Consider the following 24,918-nt stretch of genomic DNA (forward strand, 5'->3'; position numbering starts at 1 on the left):
TTCACATACGAGCTGCGCATACAAGCGAGCTGCGCACCCCATTTTACACCCAAAATCATGGGTCCTATTCCAAGCTTTTTTCCTGGCCAGGTCTTTGGCCCTAAAGAAATGCCGCAAGCTCAGAAGGCTGCCAGGAAGACTGTGGCAGCCAATGCTGTTCCACAGAAGAAGAAGGATAAGAAGCGCAAATGGAAGGCTGGAAGTACGTCTCTGGTTACTATAATGATTACTGTAAGACCTTACTGATTGAAAACAGCTGTCGCTCTTCATGAGATCCGTCGCTTGTAAGGACACAGGGCACCCAGCTCACAGTAATAGCATATGGGAGTGCGAGTCGGAGGCTAAACGGATGCTATCCTATAGGTCTACTATGAAGGATACAAAAAAGATGAAGAGAGGAACCCCCGTTGGGTCAATCTCCTTAACTACACGAAACGGGTCCGACTCGGCTAACCTGCCTTCACTCTTACCACGTGACCGTAACCTGTCTGACTCAGATACCTTCCGTCACTGAGGGAGAGGGACCCCGTTGGGTCAATCCCCTTAAGTAGCCAAAACGGTTCTGACTCGGCTAACCTGCCTTAACTCTTATCATGTGACTGTAACCTGCCCGACTCAGATCCTTTCCGTCACTGAGGGACAGGCATCCTTACACTACCCCCCCTCTTAAGAGAGTGTTATGTCCGCCAAACACGCTGTGAGAATCATTTCCGCAACATCTCCAAATGGTATCCTGTAATGGTGGGTGCACCAGATGTGAGAATCTAGCCACCCAAGGAAGGTGTAACTCTGACTTCTAAACGATAGAAGACACAGAGGTTCTCTTGCGTAAAGGTTTACTTATCAGAGGAGGCAGGGGATCAGACACAAAGGCTTCAAGTAACACGTTACTAGTATATAACAAATACTGTATTGAGTTGAGCACGAAGCTCCTATCTAAGGAAATACTATCTACTTATATAGTGGCGTCGTGCCTAGTGGACTCCTGGGAACTCACTCGAGTCCTCAGAGTCCTGGACTCTTAGGATTCTTCTCATCATCCTGCGAGTCCGTCACGTGCCTAGTGGACTCCTGGGAACTCACTCGAGTCCTCGGAGTCCTGGACTCTTAGGACTCTTCTCATCATCCTGCGAGTCCGTCACGTGATACTTTCGGAACTACTATTCCCCGCTGCCCCTCCAGGTACCAGGGCCAGTCTCATGCGACCTCCCTCCTTCCTGTCCTGTAGTTGGCCAGCCTTCTTGTTCCGTCGTAACAGAAGGGATGATTTTACTAAGACAACACACTGTCTTAGGAAACAGAGCCAAAGGGTTGTAGCTTAGACTATTCCACAACGCAGCAATCAGGTGTGTGATGTAGTGAAGTGGTTCAGACAAGTTGCAACAAATGTTGAGTCTGGGAACTCAGGGGTAAGTCAGAGGTTAACACCTCACTGACTTTTCAGAAACAAGGAGTAACAAGATGAATGCTTGGAAGCTTGTAAAAGACGTGGAAGTATGTGATAGTCTATTTACTGTATTGTCTGCTTGCCCTTTCTTAAGGAAAGGGCAATCCTATTTATGCCAAAGGAGTGTAGTTCTCTCATTTTCCATGACTTTCCATGACTAACCAGGCTTGGTAAATGTATTAGAAATCAAGTGCGACCCACAACTAGCTTGCTAATCATGTAGTGAACGTAAGAGAATCCCATAGAACCATCTCTTGGGTTCCTAGCCTATAGGAAGTGAAAAGGAGGTCCAAGGTCAGAGTACCTATAGACAAATTATGTCATAACTTAACCAATCTTGTGGGTAACTAAGGAGCGATGATGTGTAATGAATCATAGAGGGTTGTAGAAGCTTCTAGAGCTATCGTTCATGTTCCTAGGCCTCTAGTTGGTAGAGATATGCCATGTGGTAGTATTGGCCCACCCCCTTAAGAAGGAGATTTTCTTAATAACTTGTTCAATGAGTGTCCAAATGATATGCCGTGATGTATGTAGCATAAACAGATGTAGTAGAAGAGTTTGCAGCAATCGTTGGGTAGTATTGCTTCTGTTGTTGGTGTGATAAGCCAAGATATGTATGGTGACTTGAAGGTTTGAGGAGGAGATTTCTAAGTTTGCTCTTGAGTTTGATAGCAAACTGAGTGCAACGAATGTCAGTATGACATATCCGTGAGAAGAGCATTCTATGTTGGCGGTAATTCTGTTTGTAATTGCATTTGTAACAACCCTCTTTATATTCCGTGTCAGGAAGGTGCACTATATGTCATGCTAGAGTTGTGCCCTATCGACTCTGTTTAGTGTGCAAAACCAGAGTTCGCTTTGTTCGCTCTGGGGTACATTCCTGGTGGTCCGAGTGGGCTCCCAATCGTATCCGCGAAGCGTTCGGGTTGAACTTTCCGACGTATGTAAGGAGAAGTGGCCACGCTAACCCGATTCGGAGTTCATTATTGTAAGCCAGACTATGAGAATGCAGCCGCGTCCACTTCTTCTTGTTGTCTCCAACAACAACACCAGCGACCACCCCTCTGAGGATGGTAAGTGAACCCTTCTCATGGATTGTCTGACGGTGTACTAATGAATTGGATAGTATAATTGCAATCCACAAGAACAAGTAGGTGATGAGAACGCGTTGATGTGTGGGCGATTGTTATGGCTAAGTGCTAGTGCTATGGCTAGCGCTTACGGCTGCAATCTCACATGATGGATAACATTGGATATCATGGATATTATGTTATCCATGTTATCCACGGGGATCCACAGAATATCAGGTGATGCATAACATTGGATATTGTCATACTGACATTCGTTGCACTCAGTTTGCTATCAAACTCAAGAGAAAACTTGGAAATCTCCTCCTCAAACCTACAAGTCACTATACATATTTTGGCTTATCACACCAACAACAAGAGCAATACTACTCAACGATTGCTACAACCATCTATGATTCATTACACGTCATCGCTCCTTAGTTACTGGGCCGATATTACCACATAGCATATCTCTACAACCCTCTATGATTCATTACATGACATCACTCATACTACCACATGACATATCTCTACCAACTAGAGGCCTAGGAGCATGAACGATAGCTCTAAAAGCTCCTATGAACCTCTATGATTCATTACACGTCATCGCTCTTTAGTTACCCACAAGATTGGTTAAGTTATGACATAATTTGTCTATGACATAATTTGTCTATGACATAATTTGTCTATAGGGGTACTCTGACCTTGGACCTCCTTTTACTTCCTATAGGCTACCAACCTAAGAGATGGTTCTATGGGATTCTCTTACGTCGACTACAGTTACCAAGCCTGGTAAGTCATGGAAAGTCTTGGAAAATGAGAGAACTACATTCCTTTAGCATAAATAGGATTGCCCTTTCCTTAAGAAAGGGCAAGCAGACAATACAGTAAATCAACTATCACATACTTCCACGTCTTTTCCAAGCTTCCAAGCATTCATCTTGTTACTCCTTGTTTCTGAAAAGTCAGTGAGGTGTTAACCTCTGACTTACACCTGATTGCTGCGTTGTGGAATAGTCTAAGCTACAACCCTTTGGCTCTGTTTCCTAAGACAGTATTGTTACGACGGAACAAGAAGGCTGGCCAACTACAGGACAGGAAGAAGGGAGGTCGCATGAGACCGGCCCTGGTACCTGGAGGGGCAGCGGGGAATAGTAGTTCCGAAAGTATCACGTGACGGACTCGCAGGATGATGAGAAGAGTCCTAAGAGTCCAGGACTCCGAGGACTCGAGTGAGTTCCCAGGAGTCCACTAGGCACGTGATGGACTCGCAGGATGATGAGAAGAGTCCTAAGAGTCCAGGACTCCGAGGACTCGAGTGAGTTCCCAAGAGTCCACTAGGCACGACGCCACTATATAAGTAGATAGTATTTCCTTAGATAGGAGCTTCGTGCTCAACTCAATACAGTATTTGTTATATACTAGTAACGTGTTACTTGAAGCCTTTGTGTCTGATCCCCTGCCTCCTCTGATAAGTAAACCTTTACGCAAGAGAACCTCTGTGTCTTCTATCGTTTAGAAGTCAGCGTTACACTTTGAGCACCACTTCTACGAGGTACCGGCTTACACACAAAGCAACATGTCTGTCGTCAGTTCGAAGGGGAAAACCCCCACCACGCCAACTTCGTCTCAGAGGTCTAAGCCTGAGAATGAAGAGATGCCCGATGCACCCACCGTCAACGAACTCAAGGAAACTCTACGCGTCAAGTTGCCCGACACTTACTCCGGCAACCGAAAGGAACTTGAGGTGTTTTTGCTACAGGTCGAACTGTACCAGCACTTCAATGATGAGAAGTTTCCCACCCAGGAGAGCTATGCCCTGTGGACTGCGTCCTACCTTAGGGGGGAAGCCCTGCGATGGATCGAACCATTCCTCAAGGACTATTTCAAATATGAAAGTACCAATGGAAGCATGACAACTACGCAGACTATGTTTGGCAGCTGGAAAGGATTCTGTAAGGAAATCCGACGCATGTTCGGAGACATCGATGAGATTAAGACCGCGGAAGACCATCTGTTTGCACTTAAGCAGACTGGCAGCGCCCTCACGTACTCCACAGAATTCCAGAGATACGGCAATCAGACAGGATGGGACGCCAGCGCACTCATCAGCCACTACCGACGTGGGCTGAAGAGCCATATACGTATGGAACTTGCCCGTTTGGAACAACAACCAACGGACATGGTAGCGCTAATCGAACATACGGTCCGAATCGACAATCGACTATACGAATTCCAGAAGGAACGTCGGACCTATGACAAGCCCAAGAAAAGTTACCCCTACCGGGGAAACGAGGGCAGACGACGGGATCAACACCCGCGAGACAACCGTTGGTCGGACCCAATGGAACTCGATGCCACGTTCAAACCTGGACGACCCCGTGACCCTAAGAAAGACAGACAATTCAAGGAACGACTCTGTTTTAACTGCGACAAGCCAGGCCACATGGCCCGAGACTGCAGACAGCCAAAGAAAGGGAACGGCGGACGCAAAGTCGGCAAACAACTCAATGCCACCTGGACAGGACAGTTGAACGCAACGTTTGTGAGCAAACAGGACTGGGGAATAAACGGCGAAAGCACCCCAGAAGACGAGAGCTCAGATGAAGGGTCGGAGGCGGAATCGTTCACCGTCTCGGAACAGGAGACCTTCGATGAACTCGCACCTACGGAACCAATGAGTCCACGGTGCAAGAACGTAGTAAGACGCATGGCAAAACACGCCCACGCGAAGATTAGGGCCGAACGAGACAAGCCCAATGGCCAGAGGAAAATCCCCATGCTTAAAGACCTCTACGGGAACCTGTTACAGGAACTTCCGTTAAAGTGCAAGGTGGACGACTGCAAGGATGACCTCTGGAGATACTACGACCAACTAACGAATACCCGCAGGCTGCTTGGCACATCCCAAGACGTAGCTAAGTTGGAAGCCCAAGAAGCGGAAGAACTGAAGAAGGATGTCGAGCATATGGCTAAACTGAAGTATATGAAAAGCGTCAAACTTTACTACCAGGACCGCAGGAGAGCCCTGAAGAAGTACGACGAGAAAGCCAGAGATATGCTCCGACGGGAAAATGCGAGACCCACTCCACGCATCGAAAGGAGAGCCATGGAGCAACTAGACACGTTCTCCACGCCTCCGAGGGAAGATAGTGCATGGGTGAGAGGACAGCGGGAACTATCAACGACAGACGCAACAGAGACTGATCATCCCTGGCACGCGTATGTCTACTGGGAGTATTGCAGCGAAGATGACTGCAAGCTCCACTGGAAAAAGAAACACCAGAATCAGTTGTTTCCCCGATCCTCGCCCAGGATACACTTCAGAGACGCAGAGCAAGTTCACGCCCTCAGGCGAAGCCAGTCTGAAGGGGACTTGCCTATCAAAAGCGAACAGGTATACGAGAAATACCCACATCTGCTAGATGAAGCAGAAGAGTGAGGGAAACGATCTCCCCAAGGACCACCATTGGAAGCGGATGAATACTATCCTTCCTCGGACGAGTCAAAAAACTAGGAGTCCTCGACGGTAGGCCACCGGCGAGCGACATGAAGAGGCCTAGTACAGACCAGCTATGCGCCACGACGGGCAGCATGCAACTATATGTGGTCGCTAAGATACAACAGCGACACCTCCGAGCAATGATTGACTCAGGAGCGACGGGCAACTTTATGACAAAGAAAGTAGCAGACACGCAAGGTTTCAAGACGCAATTGAAAACCGAACCATACCCGTTAATGGTCGTAGATGGAGAGCCCATCTCGACTAATGAAGGAATGGTGACCCACGAAACGGTCCCATTGGAAATGGTCATGCTACACGGGCACAAGGAAACGATTCAGTTTGACATCGTGCACATGGACAACCATGCGTGCATCCTTGGTATGCCATGGCTCAAGAAACACAACCCCCAGATCGACTGGTGGAACGAGAAAGTTGTGATGAGCCAGTGCGCGTGTGAACAACGGACGGACACGCGACAACGGGAGAAACCCTCCCAGGGCCGGAAGGAGTTATGTGCAACCTCCGAGCTCGATGACCTAGCCCAGGCATCCTCACCGACGAGTATACCGGTGGAGTACAAGGAATACGAGCAATTATTCCAGGAAGGCCCTAAGAATGAGGCGCTTCCTAAGCACCAACCATGGGATCACGAGATACCTTTGGAGAAAGACAAGAGTCCACCGTTCGGACCAATATATCAGCTATCGGAAAAGGAGCTGAAGGTACTTAAGGAGTACATTGATGATAACCTAGCGAAAGGATTCATCAGACCATCCACATCACCAGCAGGAAGTCCGGTGCTTTTCGTACCAAAGAAAGACGGCTCCCTATGGTTATGTGTGGACTATCGAGCGTTGAACAACATCACAATCAAGGACAGGTATGCCCTGCCGTTAATCAACGAACTACACAATAGATTTCAAGGAGCAAAGATCTTCAGTAAGCTAGATCTGCGAGGAGCATACAACCTGATCCGAATCAAGGCTGGGGAAGAGTGGAAAACAGCATTCCGCACCCGCTATGGCCTATTCGAGTATCAAGTCATGCCCTTTGGGCTAACAAACGCACCCGCATCTATGCAACGACTGATGAATGATGCTTTGCACGAATACTTAGACATCTTTACCATTGTCTACCTAGACGATGTCCTGGTGTATTCAGCAACCAAGGAGGAGCATGTCAAGCATGTCAAACTCGTCCTGAAGAAACTAAAGGAGTACAGCTTACTCCTCAAACCAGAGAAGTGCGAGTTCCATAAAAACCAAGTCGAATTCTTGGGTTACATTATTGGAACGCATGGCATCAAGATGGACCAAGCAAAAGTAACGGCAGTGTTGGAATGGCCAACACCGACCACGGTCAAGGAAGTGCAAGCCTTCCTAGGCTTCGCCAACTTCTACCGAAGATTCATCTCGGGATATTCCAAGGTAGCTCAACCACTCACGGAGCTTACCAGAAAGGATCTCGAATTCAAATGGACGGACAAGGCAGAGGCTGCTTTCCAGGAACTTAAGACGAAGTTCACGGAAGCACCTATCCTTGCTACATTTGACCCTGCAAAGAAGATCATCCTCGAAACGGACTCTTCTGACTTCGCAATTGGAGCATGTCTGAATCAACCAGACGAGAACGGTAAGTTCAAACCAATCGCGTACTACTCTAGGAAACTGTCACCCGTGGAACTCAATTACGACATCCATGACAAGGAGCTACTGGCTATTGTCGTTGCCTTTGAGCAGTGGCGAGTATATCTTGAGGGACCCACCTACCCTGTGCAGGTATGGACGGATCACAAGAACCTCATATACTTCACCACGACCAAGGTTTTAAACCGCAGACAAGTCCGCTGGGCAGAAACCCTCGCAGCCTACAACTTCACGATAACCTATCGCAAGGGCTCCGAGAATGCAAGAGCAGACGCTCTCAGCAGACGGACCGACTACGCCGGCCCAAAGGAAGAAAGACCTAGAGCAATTCTGAAGAAAACAGATGCAGGAATACAGTACAACGAGTTACTAGCGACGATCTCAGTCATCGAAGATACAGAACTCGAGGAAAGACTCAAGAAAGCTTACGCAACAGACGAATGCGCCAAGCGAGTCTTGTCCAAAGTCGAAGGCGACTTCACCATCGACGAACAAGGATTGATTCGATACAAAGGGTTAGTGTATGTCCCAAGTCAAATGAGACGCCCGCTGGTGCAAGAACAACACTCGTTACCAGCACACGGTCATCAGGGAGTAACACGAACCTTCGAACGAATCACCCGACACTACTACTTCCCAGGTATGAGGAAGCAGGTAGAGACAGTGGTAAGAGAGTGCGACATTTGCAGCAAGTCAAAATCCAATAGGCACCTGCCATACGGACAACTCAAGTCGACACCAGTACCAAAAGGAGCGTGGAAATCAATAGCTTTGGACTTCATCGTCAAGCTTCCACCCTCCAAGGACCCGTTAACAGGAATAGAATATGACTCTATCCTCGTCATCACGGAAAGACTCACGAAATATGGGAAGTTTATACCATATCTAGAAGCTAGCGACGCCGAGGCGCTCGCATATACCTTCATTCGAGTCATATTAGCCGATCATGGGATGCCAGAAGAAATCATCTCAGATAGAGACAAGCTCTTTACTTCGAAATTCTGGAAATCATTGATGGCGCTACTGGGAACAAATCATAAGCTGTCAACAGCTTTTCATCCCCAGACAGACGGCCAAACAGAAAGATTAAATCAGACCCTTGAACAGTACCTGCGAAGCTATGTCAATCATCAACAGGATAACTGGGTTCAGATCTTACCCATCGCACAGTTTGCATATAACAGCGCGATGACAGAAGCAACGAAAGTCTCACCGTTCTTTGCCAATTATGGCTACCAGCCAGAAGCATATAGGCAACCAAGACCGGATGAATCACGAGCTGAACAAGCCCTGATCGTGGTGGAACAACTGAGATCGTTCCACGAACAACTTGCGACGGACATCCAATTCTTAAATGAACGATCCGCCGCATACGCAAACAAGAAGCGCAGTATGGAACCTGCCTTCAAGGAGGGGGATAAAGTATACCTACTCCGGAAACATATCAAAACGAAACGACCAAGCACAAAGTTGGACTTCAAGAAATTGGGACCATTCAAAATATTGAACAAAGTCAGCTCAGTTAATTACAGACTGCAGCTACCCAGGAAGTCTAGACTACACCCGGTATTTCATGTCTCACTACTGGAACCAGCAAGAGGAAATACCCCAGTTGCGACCGACACCGAACTCCAACCCGAGAATGAGATAATCGAATATGAGGTCGAAGCGATCCTAGACAGAAGGTTAGTAGGACGTCGAGAAGAGTTTTTGATAAAATGGGAAAATTACGAACCTACGGATAATTCGTGGGAACCAACAAGGAACATCAGCAAAGAACTGCTGGAGGAATATCGACGCCGCCATCCGCCAGCCATTGATCCCAAGATGCAGGGGAGTAGGCCAGTGGATCGGAGGAAGCGGAGGTCCCGGTCACAGACGAGGAGGCAGCGCTAACTGCCTGTTCCTCGGCCTCAACAGCGTCACGCTTCTCAGCAGCCACACGTTCGGCCTCCTCTGCCGCATCAAGCTCGTCGAGGGTTTTCAAACCTCGCCGGAGCATATCTTTACCACGGGTTCGGATGAGGCGTTTCTGCTTCCGCAGACGAAGTAACTTCGAAAGGGTTTCTTCCTCTTCGCGATCCAGGCGATCCTCCTCCCGTTCGAGCTTCACCCAGTCGGGATGCTCAGGACCCATACAGTCACATTTTTCTTTTAAGTTGCGACGAACGCACTCGGCGCACCGCCGTGAATCATTTGGAGACGACACACAAGTAACGTTTCGCCTCACGCAGTTCGAGCAAGAATCCATTTCGGGTAGTTCGTATCCGTGGTTCTTTATTCGACGGACAAGATCGTTGCGTTCCTGGAGTTTGCGGGCAGTGTCAGTAGGCATGTTGCATGTTGAAGGACTCGCTGAGGAGCAGCAGAGTCCCGGGGACATGGACGTACTTATAGGATTCGAGACGAATGCCCAGGGGAAGGGAGCGAGTGTTACGACGGAACAAGAAGGCTGGCCAACTACAGGACAGGAAGAAGGGAGGTCGCATGAGACCGGCCCTGGTACCTGGAGGGGCAGCGGGGAATAGTAGTTCCGAAAGTATCACGTGACGGACTCGCAGGATGATGAGAAGAGTCCTAAGAGTCCAGGACTCCGAGGACTCGAGTGAGTTCCCAGGAGTCCACTAGGCACGTGATGGACTCGCAGGATGATGAGAAGAGTCCTAAGAGTCCAGGACTCCGAGGACTCGAGTGAGTTCCCAAGAGTCCACTAGGCACGACGCCACTATATAAGTAGATAGTATTTCCTTAGATAGGAGCTTCGTGCTCAACTCAATACAGTATTTGTTATATACTAGTAACGTGTTACTTGAAGCCTTTGTGTCTGATCCCCTGCCTCCTCTGATAAGTAAACCTTTACGCAAGAAACCTCTGTGTCTTCTATCGTTTAGAAGTCAGCGTTACAATACTGCTATACTACTGTATTCACCTTACAATTACATGACGTCTATCCAAGGGTGATTACTAACTTATATTCTAACTACAATAGGAATCTGGCTGGCTGTTAGCCTTGAACAGATAACTGTCTGATGCTGACAGTCTTACTTCCTATTTAGGAAATAGTGGGGTTCATGGCGAGCAGGGTTTGTACAGGGTTTATACAGGGTTCCTGGTCAAATTTTCTACACTAACTACATACAGGACTGTCGAATGAGGTGTCTAACACCTGCTGAATCGCTCTAATACGGTGCCTCATTTAACAGCCATGAAATATGTCGACGCGACCAGATTCAACGAGTAGCATATTGCAAAGTCGAATTTTATGGGACCTTCATCAGTGAATTTAGGCAGCAGAGTTAGCTCTATGTATAAAGTAATGTAACCCTGACAGTATATAAATTGAACATACTCGCCTTCACGTCGACGTTCGCATAATCTTCAGCAAACAAAGGCTGGCCACACAGCCAATATAAAGCTCCAAGTTCATGCAGGCAGTTTATTGACATACGTAACACACATAGTGACACATCTAATCCTATCGTCAATAGGACTCTGCGATAATGACAACAAGTTCAGGTGTATCAGGGTCATGGTCACGGCCTGGCTTATCATACTGACATTCGTTGCACTCAGTTTGCTATCAAACTCAAGAGCAAACTTAGAAATCTCCTCCTCAAAGCTACAAGTCACTATACATATTTTGGCTTGTCACACCAACTGTTATGATTATAGCTTACGGTTGTTACGGGTGCAGCCTTAGCCACCAAGGCTACAACCGCTAAGCGGACAACTGTATATTACAAGGAATAGCCTCACCTTCCTTCCTTCCTTCTTCTTCTTCTTCTCTCTTTAGATTCAATCTAGCTTATTATTCTCTGGACTGGCTTCTTGACCTCCGTGACCATCGTAACACCAACAACAAGAGCAATACTACTCAACGATTGCTACAACCCTCTATGATTCATTACTCAACGATTGCTACAACCCTCTATGATTCATTACACGTCATTGCTCCTTAGTTACTGGGCCGATATGACCACATAGCATATCTCTACAACCCTCTATGATTCATTACATGACATCACTCCTTAGTTACTGGGCTAACATATCTCTATCAACTAGAGGCCTAGGAACATGAACGATAGCTCCAAAAGCTTCTACAACCCTCTATGATTCATTACACGTCATCGCTCCTTAGTTACCCACAAGATTGGTTAAGTTATGACATAATTTGTCTATAGGGGTACTCTGACCTTAGACCTCCTTTCACTTCCTATAGGCTAGGATCCCAAGAGATGGTTCTATGGGATTCTCTTACATTGACTACAGCTACCAAGCCTGGTTAGTCATGGAAAGTCTTGGAAAATAAGAGAACTACACTCCTTTAGCATAAATAGGATTGCCCTTTCCTGAAGAAAGGGCAAGCAGACAATACAGTAAATCGACTATCACATACTTCCACGTCTTTTCCAAGCTTCCAAGCATTGATCTTGTTACTCCTTGTTTCTGAAAAGTCAGTGAGGTGCTAACCTCTGACTTATCCCTGAATTCTCAGACTCAACATTTGTTACAACTTGTCTAAACCACTCCACTACATTATTAATACATTAAAAATATTCATACCTATTTGCTTGTTTTTGAATAGATTCAGCGATATTTTGTTGCCATAGCTGATAATTTTCTTCCAATCGTCACCACAGAGCTTTGTGTGGTGCATTTCTTGTAACTGTGGGTGAAGATATTCACAATGTGTTATACCTGTGCAAATATAAGTTATCCTTTTACAATAAGCATTGTTAAGAACACTGCAGTGCGTTGGCTTTGGTGGCTGAAGTCGTTTATGGCAATATTGGACCTATAATGCATTAATAATGCATTAAGAACACATTACCAAAGAACACACATTATTACACATAGCATCAACTGCTTCTGGTGTCATTGAGGAAGTATTGATGATATAGGCGACCCCATTTTCAGATGTTTCGGGGTATTCTGGTAAATCTGTTGTATAGTTTACCTTCATTACCCGGGTTGCTTTGTCGCTAACATCGCTTGAAATAACTGTGGTTGTTTCGATATTAATGCATTAGTAATGCATTAAGTATATATTAGGCGGCTCTTACCTTCTCCTCCTCTTCTTCTTCAGTGACAAGTCGTTCTTCCCAATGTCTTTCATCCTCAAATTGAAGACTACTATCAATACTAACAGTATTAGACCATAGGTCTTGTTGAGGTAGTGAAATTATCTCATCCATTGTGAATAATGCATTAGCAATGAGTTACTACTGTTGTTGTTGCCATGCCCTACAGGTTTTACGTTGGTAGGGCCCTATTATATACCGTTTTTAGCCCTACCTGACCATATCATGTGATGCTACGCGAGCTTAGCTGACCAACGTGCAAGGTTTAGTCATAAAAGTGGAGCATTTTCGGGTCAGCTGAGCTAACCCCTGATGGTCTGCTCACCAGTGTACTCGCCAGCTCATTCATCATTAAAGGCCAACCTCTCGATCCTCAAAACCACTTTTCGCCAAGATATCTTCTCAACGCCACCCGAACCCTACTCACCTTACGTACAAACCCGAATTCCCGAATTACATAACCGGGTAATTCCGGCCGAACTCCAAATTAGGGAAACTTGTCTCTTGGCAAGGAGGGCCAAAGGCTACAGTGAGCAGGTTATCGCTCCCTTGGCACCGCACCACTGGCTGGGATCGGCTTTCAGTAGGTAGGAGTTGGGTACAGCAAGGCTTTAGTTCAGTACGCCACTTCCTGGAACTAAAATTGGAGTCGGAACTTTTGGGGAGAGGTATTAAGGTGAGGCTAACGGCACGTTTATCTTTAGTACCGTAGACCTCAAACAATATATTAGTTTTGGAATTTTGATTCTTTGAGGAATTTGGCGGATGTATTGCGCTTTGTGGTCTAAAGAACGTGTGATCGGTGAGTGAACTGACGTCCATTTGACACTGCCGAGTCTCCCGCATAGGCCAAAATAACCAAAAGTAACTACTTGCCAAATAATTTTATTCTAACTTACCAACAGATCAGATATACAATAACACTCTCATTGTCCACCGTTGACCATCCATCAATTTAATATGGGATCTTCACTAATGAGGAGAATACTGATCGCGCGTCAAGTAGCCACAGATGATGCGAAGCCATCGTGTGCGACGGCTGCCAATGGAGAAGACTATAACCTCAACCTCCACATTGCCGCTGTGTTCATCATCCTCTTCGTGTCATCAACAGCTTGCGCTTTCCCTCTCATCGTGGTTAAAGCACCCCGCCTCCGCATCCCACCCACCTTCCTCTTTATCGTGCGTCATTTTGGAACGGGTGTCCTAATCGCTACTGCGTTCGTGCATTTGTTGCCTACGGCGTTTATTTCTCTCACTGATCCCTGCCTGCCCGATTTCTGGAATAAGGATTATCCTGCTATGGCGGGGGCGTTGGCTCTTGCTGCAGTGTTCTTGATTGCTGTAGTAGAGATGGTGTTTAGTCCGGGGAAGAATGGGTGTGCAATGCCGGTGGGGATGATGGAAGAGAGTGTCGGGAATGAGAATGCGAAAGAGGGTGCTAGTGTCGGGAATCAGGAAAGAGAAAGGCGTAGGTGTTTTTTGTTTGTTCTTTTCTAGCCCATAGGAGGAAAAGAGTAGAAAGGAAGAGTATAGACACGTAACTGACAGCGAAACAGGATCAGAACAGGGAATCATACACGGCCGAAATAATAGCACAGGAAGGGAGCTTCAAAGAATTACGAAAAGCAGCGCAGCTTTCGATGCAGGGGAGCGCCATACACTCCCTCAAACTAAAGGGGAGTCTAAGCAGTATATGGCTTCATCATCTGGGAATGGGACAGCACTCACGCTAATCGAGATGCAAAAACACAAGAACACTCTAATGCAGTGTTTGCTGTTGGAGATGGGGATTCTGTTTCATAGTGTGTTTATTGGGATGGCGCTCAGTGTTGCTGTTGGAAATGATTTTATCGTGCTTTTGATTGCAATTACTTTCCATCGTAAGTTTCCACACCTTTCTGCCCCAATATGGTGTGAAAGCTCCCGGAACTGATGACTTGTAAATAGAAACATTCGAAGGTCTCGCACTTGGGTCAAGAATTGCGGTCTTAAGCTGGAGAAGACATGCTCTCCAACCTTGGCTCATGGCGCTCGCCTACGGCTGCACGTTCGCTCTCCCTTCCCTCGCCTCTCCTCCTTTACCCAACTAACACACCCTCAGGACGCCAATAGGCCAAGCCGTAGGTCTAGCAACACGCACCCTCTACGCACCCGGCTCACAAGTCGGCCTCCTTATGGTCGGGATTATGAATGCTATTTCATCTGGGTTGTTGACGTTTACGAGTTTGGTGGATTTGATGAGCGAGGATTTCTTGAGTGATGAGAGTTGGACGGTTTTGAGGGGGAGGAGGAGGGTTTGGGCTTGTTTGTTGGTTTTTGCGGGCGCATTTGGGATGAGTTTGATTGGCGCTTGGGCTTGAGGTGATGTAGATGTAAAAATGGGAGGGTGAAAATAATCAATGGAATCGGAATGTAGATCCAACAAACGTGCATACAATAGATTCTATTTTCTTCTCCTTGGTGGCGTGGCAGGTTTGCCGTGTCCATACTTCTTTTTTGCCAGGAAGCATGATTTTATAACCGACATGAACCTTGAAAGAGCAAGGGTCTATCGGTACAGTCTTGGAGCCTTTTTAGAAATGCATTCATACAAACACCGGTTCATGGCTAATAAAGTCAAATACAGACTTCAACTCTGTAATATATCTATGCTTAGTCTCTGTCGCTAGTGATTAGCTAATAAATGTCGTGAGACAAACAAGTCATGCGATTTCATGTCCATTCGCATACGAGAACCAAACGCCAAATCTAAAAACGGATCAAACCAAAAGCACCCACCACGCCCCTTCTTACTTCTAACTCTATATTATGCTTGAATATTCAAATTCACGAATTATTCATGAATACGTATGAATAACGTATTTCACAAGCGAGTGGCCACAAAAACAACCAAAATATAACTATTCCTACTACCAGTGTTCGGCACGGGTAGGTATATACCTAGCGTATCCGGGTATATACCCGGGTATATACCTACTTTTTTTTTTCTAAGAAACTAGCCGGGTATAGGAGTACCTACGTGGTATATACCCGTATATATGCCAAGCCTTGCCAAGTATTCAGAATCTAACGTCTTGAATATAGTCGTGATATGCTCGTAATGTGCATGCCATAACACACAATGAGCAACTCATCATTATCAGATGTGCCTATTGGCCTTGACGACATTGGCCTTGATGACATTGGCCTTGACGAGGTTGATGAGCCAACCTTACCTACCCTTATTCCATCGCTCTGTCTCTAGACCCCCCGCGCAATGCTTCCACCAAGCTCCTCACCGCTATTTGTTAAGAATCTATATAGGCGTACACTGTTAGACACTACACCACCAACTATTCGGGTTATCTGTAGCCAGCCAGACTGCAGATATTCACCGCAGCCATTGGTATTCTCAGATAAATCAACTGGCAACTTATAGAAGCACTACACCCAAAAGCACCCGCAAATCTCATTTAGCATAAGAAAGAATGACCAGCTGCAAGCAGCATCAAGTCCGTCAAGTAGCTCATCATTCTTTGAACTAAAGAAGACAACGACTAAGCAGCCAGTCAACGCATCAAAGTATAGAGATTTACTGCTCCAATTTGTGGTATCAAACAATCTGTCATTACGCCTTGTTAATAGTGTATCTTTTCGTTAAATTATTCAACTCTTAAGCCCTATTACTTTGTTAGTATCTGCTAGAATGCTACACTGCGACCTTCAAAGGCGGTTCTTACTATGCCATGCTCAGTTACAAGCAGAACTTCATTCTCATATTGCAAATGGGGGCCGAATATGCTTAACTACCAACTTGTGGTCTACATGCAACTACACTGAATACTCTGTAGTAACAGCACATTGGATTAATAACGTGGCAGCAGAAGTCAAATCTGCTAGATGTGGTTCATCTAAAAGAGCCAATTTACAGCAGTGAATATCTTGCAAGCCAATTATATGCCGTTATAGATGACATGGGGATTACAGGTGCTATCTTTACATGCACACGAGATAATGCATCAGCAAACACTGTCATGCTTACTAAGTATGAGCACTTACTAGCAATCATTTGACATGTATGCAACAGCCATAGACATTTACTATTAAGGAAGGCGATGTACATTGTATTGCACACATCATTAATATCGCCATTTAACATGCTTTAAAGACACTTAAAGCAGACCCTTTAGCAGAGGTGCAGGCATATAGGTGTGAGCTAGGTGTGTAACACTGACTTCTAAACGATAGAAGACACAGAGGTTTCTTGCGTAAGGTTGACTTGACAGAGGAGGCAGGGGATTAGACACAAAGGCTTTCCAAGTAACACGTTACAGTATTGTAAATAATACTATATTGAGTTGAGCACGAAGCTCCTATCTAAGGAAATACTATCTACTTATATAGTGGCGTCGTGCCTCATGGGTAATCTGGATAGTTGGCGGATAGCTAGATATTCAGGATAGTTTGTGGATAGCTCAACTATCCAATATCCACTAGTTTCTGCAACTATCCATTAGCCCCGTCACATGGCAGCCTACCCCACTTGCCCCCTGTGACTCACACGTCACGTTACTAGGCCCTGGTCCTGTAACCATGACGTCACGTTACCGTAGCCGTAACAAGGTGCTACACGAATTCCATAAACTGTTGATTATCATACAGAAGTTATTGTTACGATCACAGCTCACAGCTGCTAGCAACTATGGGATGGGAACAGGCAGCTATAGTAGCCACCAAGGTTACAAGGGATCGCTAAGCGAACAGCTGTATATAATGAGGGATAGCCTCACCTTCCTTCCTTTCTTCTTCTTCTCTCTTTAGATTCAATCTAGCTTACTTTACCCAGACTGATCATGACCTCCGTGACCATCGTAACAGTTATGAATACACTTGCTAAACTTCAGAGACATATCTATGTGTTTCGCAATCGCTGGTTATGGAAGGATGCCCTACAGAAGCAAACAATGGTAGCAGGCTTGAAGTATAACAATTATCACTTGATATGCCAGTCTGCTAGAATTCAACATATAAGATGCTTGAATCTGCAACAAAGCTACAAGTGCCAATTACAGCTATCTGTATATCGCAGCAGTGGGATGTTAGCATGAGAGATATTCCTATTAATGCTAATGAATAGTTAACAATTAAAGCACTTAAGCTATTTTTCATCATATTCTTAAGCCCTACATAGAAGTTACAAGCTAGCGCATATCCTACTCTTAACTACGCTACTCCATAGTATTTAAAAATGATTAACAAGCTTAATCATATGCTAAAGGAAGTAGGCAAGCAGTCTACAATTAGGATAGCATGCAATGTAGCACTTCATAAGCTAAATGAGTATTATACTCTTACAACAAACCAGCAGTATAGCCACTTAAGTGTAGCTACAATTTGTGATCTAAGAATGAATCTTAAGGTCTTTACAAGCTTGTGGCCAAGTAGTGGTGAGGCAAGTAAAAGGAACCGAGTAAGAGCACACTTTCAAGATATCTTTACGTAGTATAAGACCTGTTATTATCATCTTGACACTAAGAGAATTGAGCAGCAGACAGAATGGGCTAATGTAGCAGTGCATAAGACTGATTCTGACGATGATTTATATACTATGCAAGGAATCTCATTTTTTAAGAACCTAAGTGGAAGCGGTGGGTACTTAAGCCACAGCTAGGCCAACAGACAGACATTCTAAAATACTAGTTATCAAAGCAGTATAACGTGGTTGTACACCGAGTCGTGAATGTCACCGAGTTGTGAATGTCACCGAGTCGTGAACTTTTCCCTACTTAGCTACCTACGAACTTCAACATGCGTTTCCTCCACAACTACCAATGGAAATCCAAACCCAAGAAGCGCGAATCATTCTAGCTATTGAGGCTCTTCAAACATGTAAATCGCTTAACGCAGGTCTGCATCAATACTATATAAAGTGCCTTATTCTACGCTTACTGATAGAATGGCCGGCCGAACTTCTCGACGCGAAACCAAAGCCAATAGTCTTAAATTGACTGAGCTAGAAGAGGAAGTGATTATTCGAAATATATTGGATATGGATGCAAGAGGATTTGCGCCTCGGCCTGCTAGTGTGGAGGATATGGCAAATTATATCCTTGAATCGCGTGGGGGAAAGCACGTTGGGACGCGGTGGGCATATCGATTTATACAACGCCGCCCCGAGTTAAAGACGCGTTTTAATCGCGTTTATGACTTTCAAAGAGCCTTGTGCGAAGATCCTGAGCTTATTGGAGCGTGGTTTCAACTTGTGCAGAACATGAGAGCAAAGTACGGCATCCAAGACTGTGATTTCTACAACTTTGACGAGACGGGCTTCATGATGGGCGTTATTAGCTCAGCTTTAGTTGTTACGCGCGCCGATCGACGTGGCAGAGGCAAGGCAGTTAAGCCTGGCAATCGGGAATGGGCTACAGCAATTGTTTGTGTGAATGCTGAAGGCGGGAGTATCCCTCCGTTTTTAGTAGTTCAAGGGAAATGTCACCTTTCAAGTTGGTATACTGAAGGCGGCCTTCCTCACAATTGGGTAATTAAACCAACAAGCAATGGATGGACCAACAACGAGACAGGTCTAGAATGGCTTCATCACTTCGATAAACATACTTGCAGTCGTGCAAAAGTACCATATCGGATGTTGGTTTTAGACGGGCATGAAAGTCACGAATCAGCTGCGTTTCAGGAATATTGCAAAGCAAACAACATCATAACTCTCTGTCTACCTCCTCACTCGTCTCACCTAACTCAGCCACTTGATGTTGGGTGCTTTAGTGTTCTTAAATGCATGTATGGGCGTCAAATTGAGACCTTTATTAAGGCTCATATAAACCATATTACAAAGGTTGAGTTTTTTATAGCTTTCCACGCAGCTTATAACCAGTCAATAACAACTCAAAACGCCAAAGCTGGATTTCGCGGAGCTGGTTTAGTGCCCTTTGATCCGCAAGTAATCATTTCAAAGCTAGACGTCAAGTTGCGGACTCCTACACCTACAGGACCCCCCTCTATAGACGCTGATCCTTGGGTTTCTCAAACGCCTCGCAACCCAATAGATGCTCTCTCACAGACTACTCTAGTTAAAAATCGCATTGCACGGCACCAAGGAAGCTCGCCAACTGTCCCATTTTTTTGCTACTGTTACTGCATTAGCTAAAGGGACAGAGATTTTGGCACATGAAATGACTTTATTGTCAGCTGAAGTCCGCACCCTTCGAGCAGCAAACGAAGCTCTTAGCAAACGCCGGAGGGCTAAAAAGTCTCGTGTCCGTCAAGGGTGTGCACTTTCTGTAGGGGATGCACATGATGATTTGTCCCAAAGGGCAGTTACAGAGCAAATAAATTGTGAGAAGCGCTCTGGAGGGGTTGGTAGGAATGAGGGGCAACCAGGTGTACGACATTGTGGCACTTGCGGGGGGGCTGGCCATAATGCACGAACTTGTCAGGAGGTCATAGAAGTACTTAGCTCATCAGATTCTGGATAGTTTTAGTTTTAATACATGTTGTGGTTGTTTAATTATACCTTACAGTGGTGGGTATAAAAAAGTTTCACGACTCGGTGACATTCACGACTCAGTGTACAACCACGTTATGTATCCAATTGTTGCGCAAATTGCAAGAGACCATCTTGCAATTCCAGCTACATCTGCTACATCAGAGTCGGTATTTAGTAATGGCAGCGACATAATCACTAAGAAGTGGAACTGGCTGTCGCCTTCAACTGTGAGATATTTACTCTGCCTATGGGATTAGGGTGCACTTGTAGAAGGTGACGACAGCGAGGGCGATGGAGATGATGAGTGGGAGGAATAGGGGTTGCGACAGTATAGTACATTATCATAACAGATTCTTACAACCCATTATCATAGTTATTATTAGCCTCATTTCTACTTTTCTACATGACAATTTTATAGCAGAGCCTCATCTACCTAGGTATATACCCATACCTACCTATGGCATCCTACCTACCTACCTACTTTACCTGTGAAGCTCCAGGTATATATGTTACAGCTACGGTAACGTGACGTTAGTTACAGGGCTAGCGGGGCTAGGCTCTAGTAATGTGACCTAAGAAGTTAGGAGGCTAGCAGGGCTAGACTGTAGTGTGACCAGGCTAGTGGATAGTTGCAGAAACTAGTGGATATTAGATAGTTAAGCCATCTATCAACTACATAGATTATCTAGCTATCCATCAACTATCTAGACTATCCATAAGGCATGACGCTACTAAATAAGTAGATAGTATTCCCTTAGATAGGAGCTTCATGCTCAACTCAATATAGTATTCTTTACAATACTATAACGTGTTACTTAGAAAGCCTTTGTGTTTAATCCCCTGCCTCCTCTATTAAGTCAACCTTATGTAAGAAACCTCTATGCATCCTATTAGATAGGAAGTAGCTGTCATACTGACATTCGTTGCACTCAGTTTGCTATCAAACTCAAGAGCAAACTTGGAAATCTCCTCCTCAAACCTACAAGTCACTATACATATTTTGGCTTATCACACCAACAACAAGAGCAATACTACTCAACGATTGCTACAACCATCTATGATTCATTACACGTCATCGCTCCTTAGTTACTGGACCGATATTACCACATAGCATATCTCTACAACCCTCTATGATTCATTACATGACATCACTCATACTACCACATGACATATCTCTACCAACTAGAGGCCTAGGAGCATGAACGATAGCTCTAAAAGCTCCTACGAACCTCTATGATTCATTACACGTCATCGCTCTTTAGTTACCCACAAGATTGGTTAAGTTATGACATAATTTGTCTATGACATAATTTGTCTATAGGGGTACTCTGACCTTGGACCTCCTTTTACTTCCTATAGGCTACCAACCTAAGCGATGGTTCTATGGGATTCTCTTACGTCGACTACAGTTACCAAGCCTGGTTAGTCATGGAAAGTCTTGGAAAATGAGAGAACTACACTCCTTTAGCATAAATAGGATTGCCCTTTCCTTAAGAAAGGGCAAGCAGACAATACAGTAAATCAACTATCACATACTTCCACGTCTTTTCCAAGCTTCCAAGCATTGATCTTGTTACTCCTTGTTTCTGAAAAGTCAGTGAGGTGTTAACCTCTGACTTACCCCTGAGTTCCCAGACTCAACATTTGTTGCAACTTGTCTGAACCACTTCACTACATCACACACCTGATTGCTGCGTTGTGGAATAGTCTAAGCTACAACCCTTTGGCTCTGTTTCCTAAGACAGTGTGTTGTCTTAGTAAATTCATCCCTTCCTTGGGTGGCTAGATTCTCACATCTGGTGCACCCACCATTACAGTAGCGTTACAGTGCACTACTTATTCTGCTACTTAAGTATGGGATTTAAGTGATAAATGGAGCACCACGGTCACCACAGATGCAATGCCTAGTTGAGCAGGCAAATGGAATTGTAGAAGCAAAGCTACAAGCATGGAAAATGGATCATGGGTCTATAGAGTGGAAAGATGGGCTACTTGAAGTCACACTTGCAATGAACTGTAACGCTGACTTCTAAATGATAGAAGACACAGAGGTTCTCTTGCATAAAGGTTTACTTATCAGAGGAGGCAGGGGATCAGACACAAAGGCTTCAAGTAACACGTTACTAGTATATAACAAATACTGTATTGAGTTGAGCACGAAGCTCCTATCTAAGGAAATACTATCTACTTATATAGTGGCGTCGTGCCTAGTGGACTCCTGGGAACTCACTCGAGTCCTCAGAGTCCTGGACTCTTAGGATTCTTCTCATCATCCTGCGAGTCCGTCACGTGCCTAGTGGACTCCTGGGAACTCACTCGAGTCCTCGGAGTCCTGGACTCTTAGGACTCTTCTCATCATCCTGCGAGTCCGTCACGTGCCTAGTGGACTCCTGGGAACTCACTCGAGTCCTCGGAGTCCTGGACTCTTAGGACTCTTCTCATCATCCTGCGAGTCCATCACGTGATACTTTCAGAACTACTATTCCCCGCTGCCCCTCCAGGTACCAGGGCCGGTCTCATGCGACCTCCCTCCTTCCTGTCCTGTAGTTGGCCAGCCTTCTTGTTCCGTCGTAACATGAACACCCAAATCCACTCTACTATTAGGTGTGCACTAGCTAAGCTGCTATTCTGAGACAGGAGGTCTCATATTAACTAGCTTAATAGCCAGGCCTAGAAGGATCTCGCAATTGGAGTTGAGCAGGAAGACCTAACAATGGTGCTGATATTTAAGAGTGAGCTTGGAATTGAGCTCGAGCGCTTAGGGCTTAATTCTGAGCCTAGCTCTGGCTCTAAGCCTAAGAAATCACTTAAGCAATCACTTGACCACATAGGCCTAGAGCTTAAGCGATCACTCAAGCCTAGGCAACAACAGAGCTCATAATTAAGCTAGAGCAGTCAAGGCTCAATTCTGAGCTAAGCTCTAGCTTAGAGCTTAAGCCAGATCTAGAGCTTAATTCTAAGCTCTAGCGTAGGAGCTAGGCTCTAGTGCTAGCTTAGCCTAAGACTAAGCTTCCTAACCCTATAATTAAGAGAGCTATAGCAGCTACTCAAAGAGCAAAGGCTTCTATGGTGCGCAAGTATACAAAGAAGCATGATATCCAACACTTTGATATTAGAGCTATAGTCTCTATTAAGGTTCCTTGAGAGGATAGAACCTCAACTAATAATAAGAGGCTCTTTGTACGCATTCTAGAAGAGCCTTACCTACACTGATATCATGTTCTTACACTCTCTGGTATAATACAACACCTTATACCTACAAAATCACTTAGAGTTGTAGAACAAGCTTTCTAGTCTGATATCTTAATTCCTACTTCTATAAAGCAAGTAACGCTAGGGCTTATAGCTAGAGATGCTTCTATAAGTGCATAGGTTGGAGTATCATGCCAATGCAAAGGACAATGTACTACAAAGAGGTGCTGTTGTTATAAGGAAGCAAAGGAGTGTAGTATACACTGCCATAATGATGATCATGACTATAGCAACATATTAGGCCTAGCTACTCATATAGAATTAGTTTTAATTAAGAGGCCAAAGTGGGCGAAGCAGGCAAGAGCAGACACTATTAGAAATGTAGTATAGAGCATTTTAATATTTACTATTATATTATACTAGTAGCTAATCGTTAATCTTATGTATGTGATGAGATTTTGGGTGTTTGGGGATGCGTAAAGCAGCAACTAGCGCCAGCTGAAAACAGCAGCTCTAACACCACAACCTCACATAAAGTTATAATTAAGAACTCTAACTACTCCTATAGTTAAGAGTAACAATTAGACTTTAAAGACTCCCTAAACTATAAGGGAGCTTAACTTTTAAACAAAGCACGTTAAGAACTGCATTATATAGCATTAGAACAGCTCTCCTACCTTAATTAATGATACATTAAGCCGGCTTGCTAAAGGGGCTTAGGTTATGATGCATTCTGCTGTTCTACTAAAGGCAGAAGTTAAGGCTCTATAAGTGGCAAATGAACAGAAAAAGAGGAGGGAAAGGAAGCGCAAGAGGCGTATAATGCAAGGGGGTAGTCTCTCCATACAAGAGGGAGAGGATATCCTTTAGAGTGCTGAGGTTGATGCTCAACTCCGAACAGAGGTGGCAAGTGAGGTAGTTGGCAGGTGGGTTCTAAGGGACAGCAACGGCGTTGTGGCACATGTGGTATTATAGGACATAATGCCCGGACGTGCGAGAGGCGCCAGGAATCAATTGCAGTTGAATAAGGGTCATAGGAATAGTCAATCTTTGGTGTTGTCGTTATCAAAGACATTGATTGATATTCCTCAGCCAATGGCCGCGGGTATGTCATAGAATTGCCAGCGTATAAAATGTTTGCTCTTGACGGCTTGGCGTTGGGCCTGAAAATAGTTGTAAATGCCTCATAAATCCCCTTGTTTTCTGCCCGACACCGACAGCAGGTACGGATTACATACTTACGGGACTGTATGTCCCGAATTATGCCTTCCCCCGCCGTCGTTCCTAGCTAAGCCGCGGATATTGGTGGTTGTGACGGAATGACACGGAAACGAAGCATCATAGACGGTTATGGCACTGGCTGGTACGCCCAATATCACCCAAGGAGTTTCACGAACCCCGCCATTACCTCATGCAGCTCTCCCCTACCATATTTTGCGCTCTAGAGACACAATCCTTAATAGTTTAACAAAAAACCTCAATTATCGTTCAAAAATA

The 24,918-nt window shown here is 45.2% G+C and overlaps 1 protein-coding gene across 1 annotated transcript; it reads left to right on the forward strand.

The window, feature by feature from the left end:
• Positions 1-13,459: 13,459 nt before the first annotated feature.
• Positions 13,460-15,215, forward strand: VC83_01033 (uncharacterized protein). The gene is made up of 5 exons (XM_024464718.1): positions 13,460-13,548; positions 13,652-14,217; positions 14,306-14,629; positions 14,697-14,796; positions 14,851-15,215. The coding sequence occupies exons 2-5, from the start codon at positions 13,707-13,709 to the stop codon at positions 15,107-15,109; spliced, it is 1,194 nt and encodes a 397-aa protein (XP_024327464.1). The 5' UTR covers positions 13,460-13,548; positions 13,652-13,706; the 3' UTR covers positions 15,110-15,215.
• The last annotated feature ends 9,703 nt before the right edge of the window (positions 15,216-24,918 follow it).

Source organism: Pseudogymnoascus destructans (assembly GCF_001641265.1).
Source record: "Pseudogymnoascus destructans isolate 20631-21 unplaced genomic scaffold scaffold_2, whole genome shotgun sequence".
In the NCBI taxonomy this organism is placed as follows: domain Eukaryota; kingdom Fungi; phylum Ascomycota; class Leotiomycetes; order Thelebolales; family Thelebolaceae; genus Pseudogymnoascus; species Pseudogymnoascus destructans.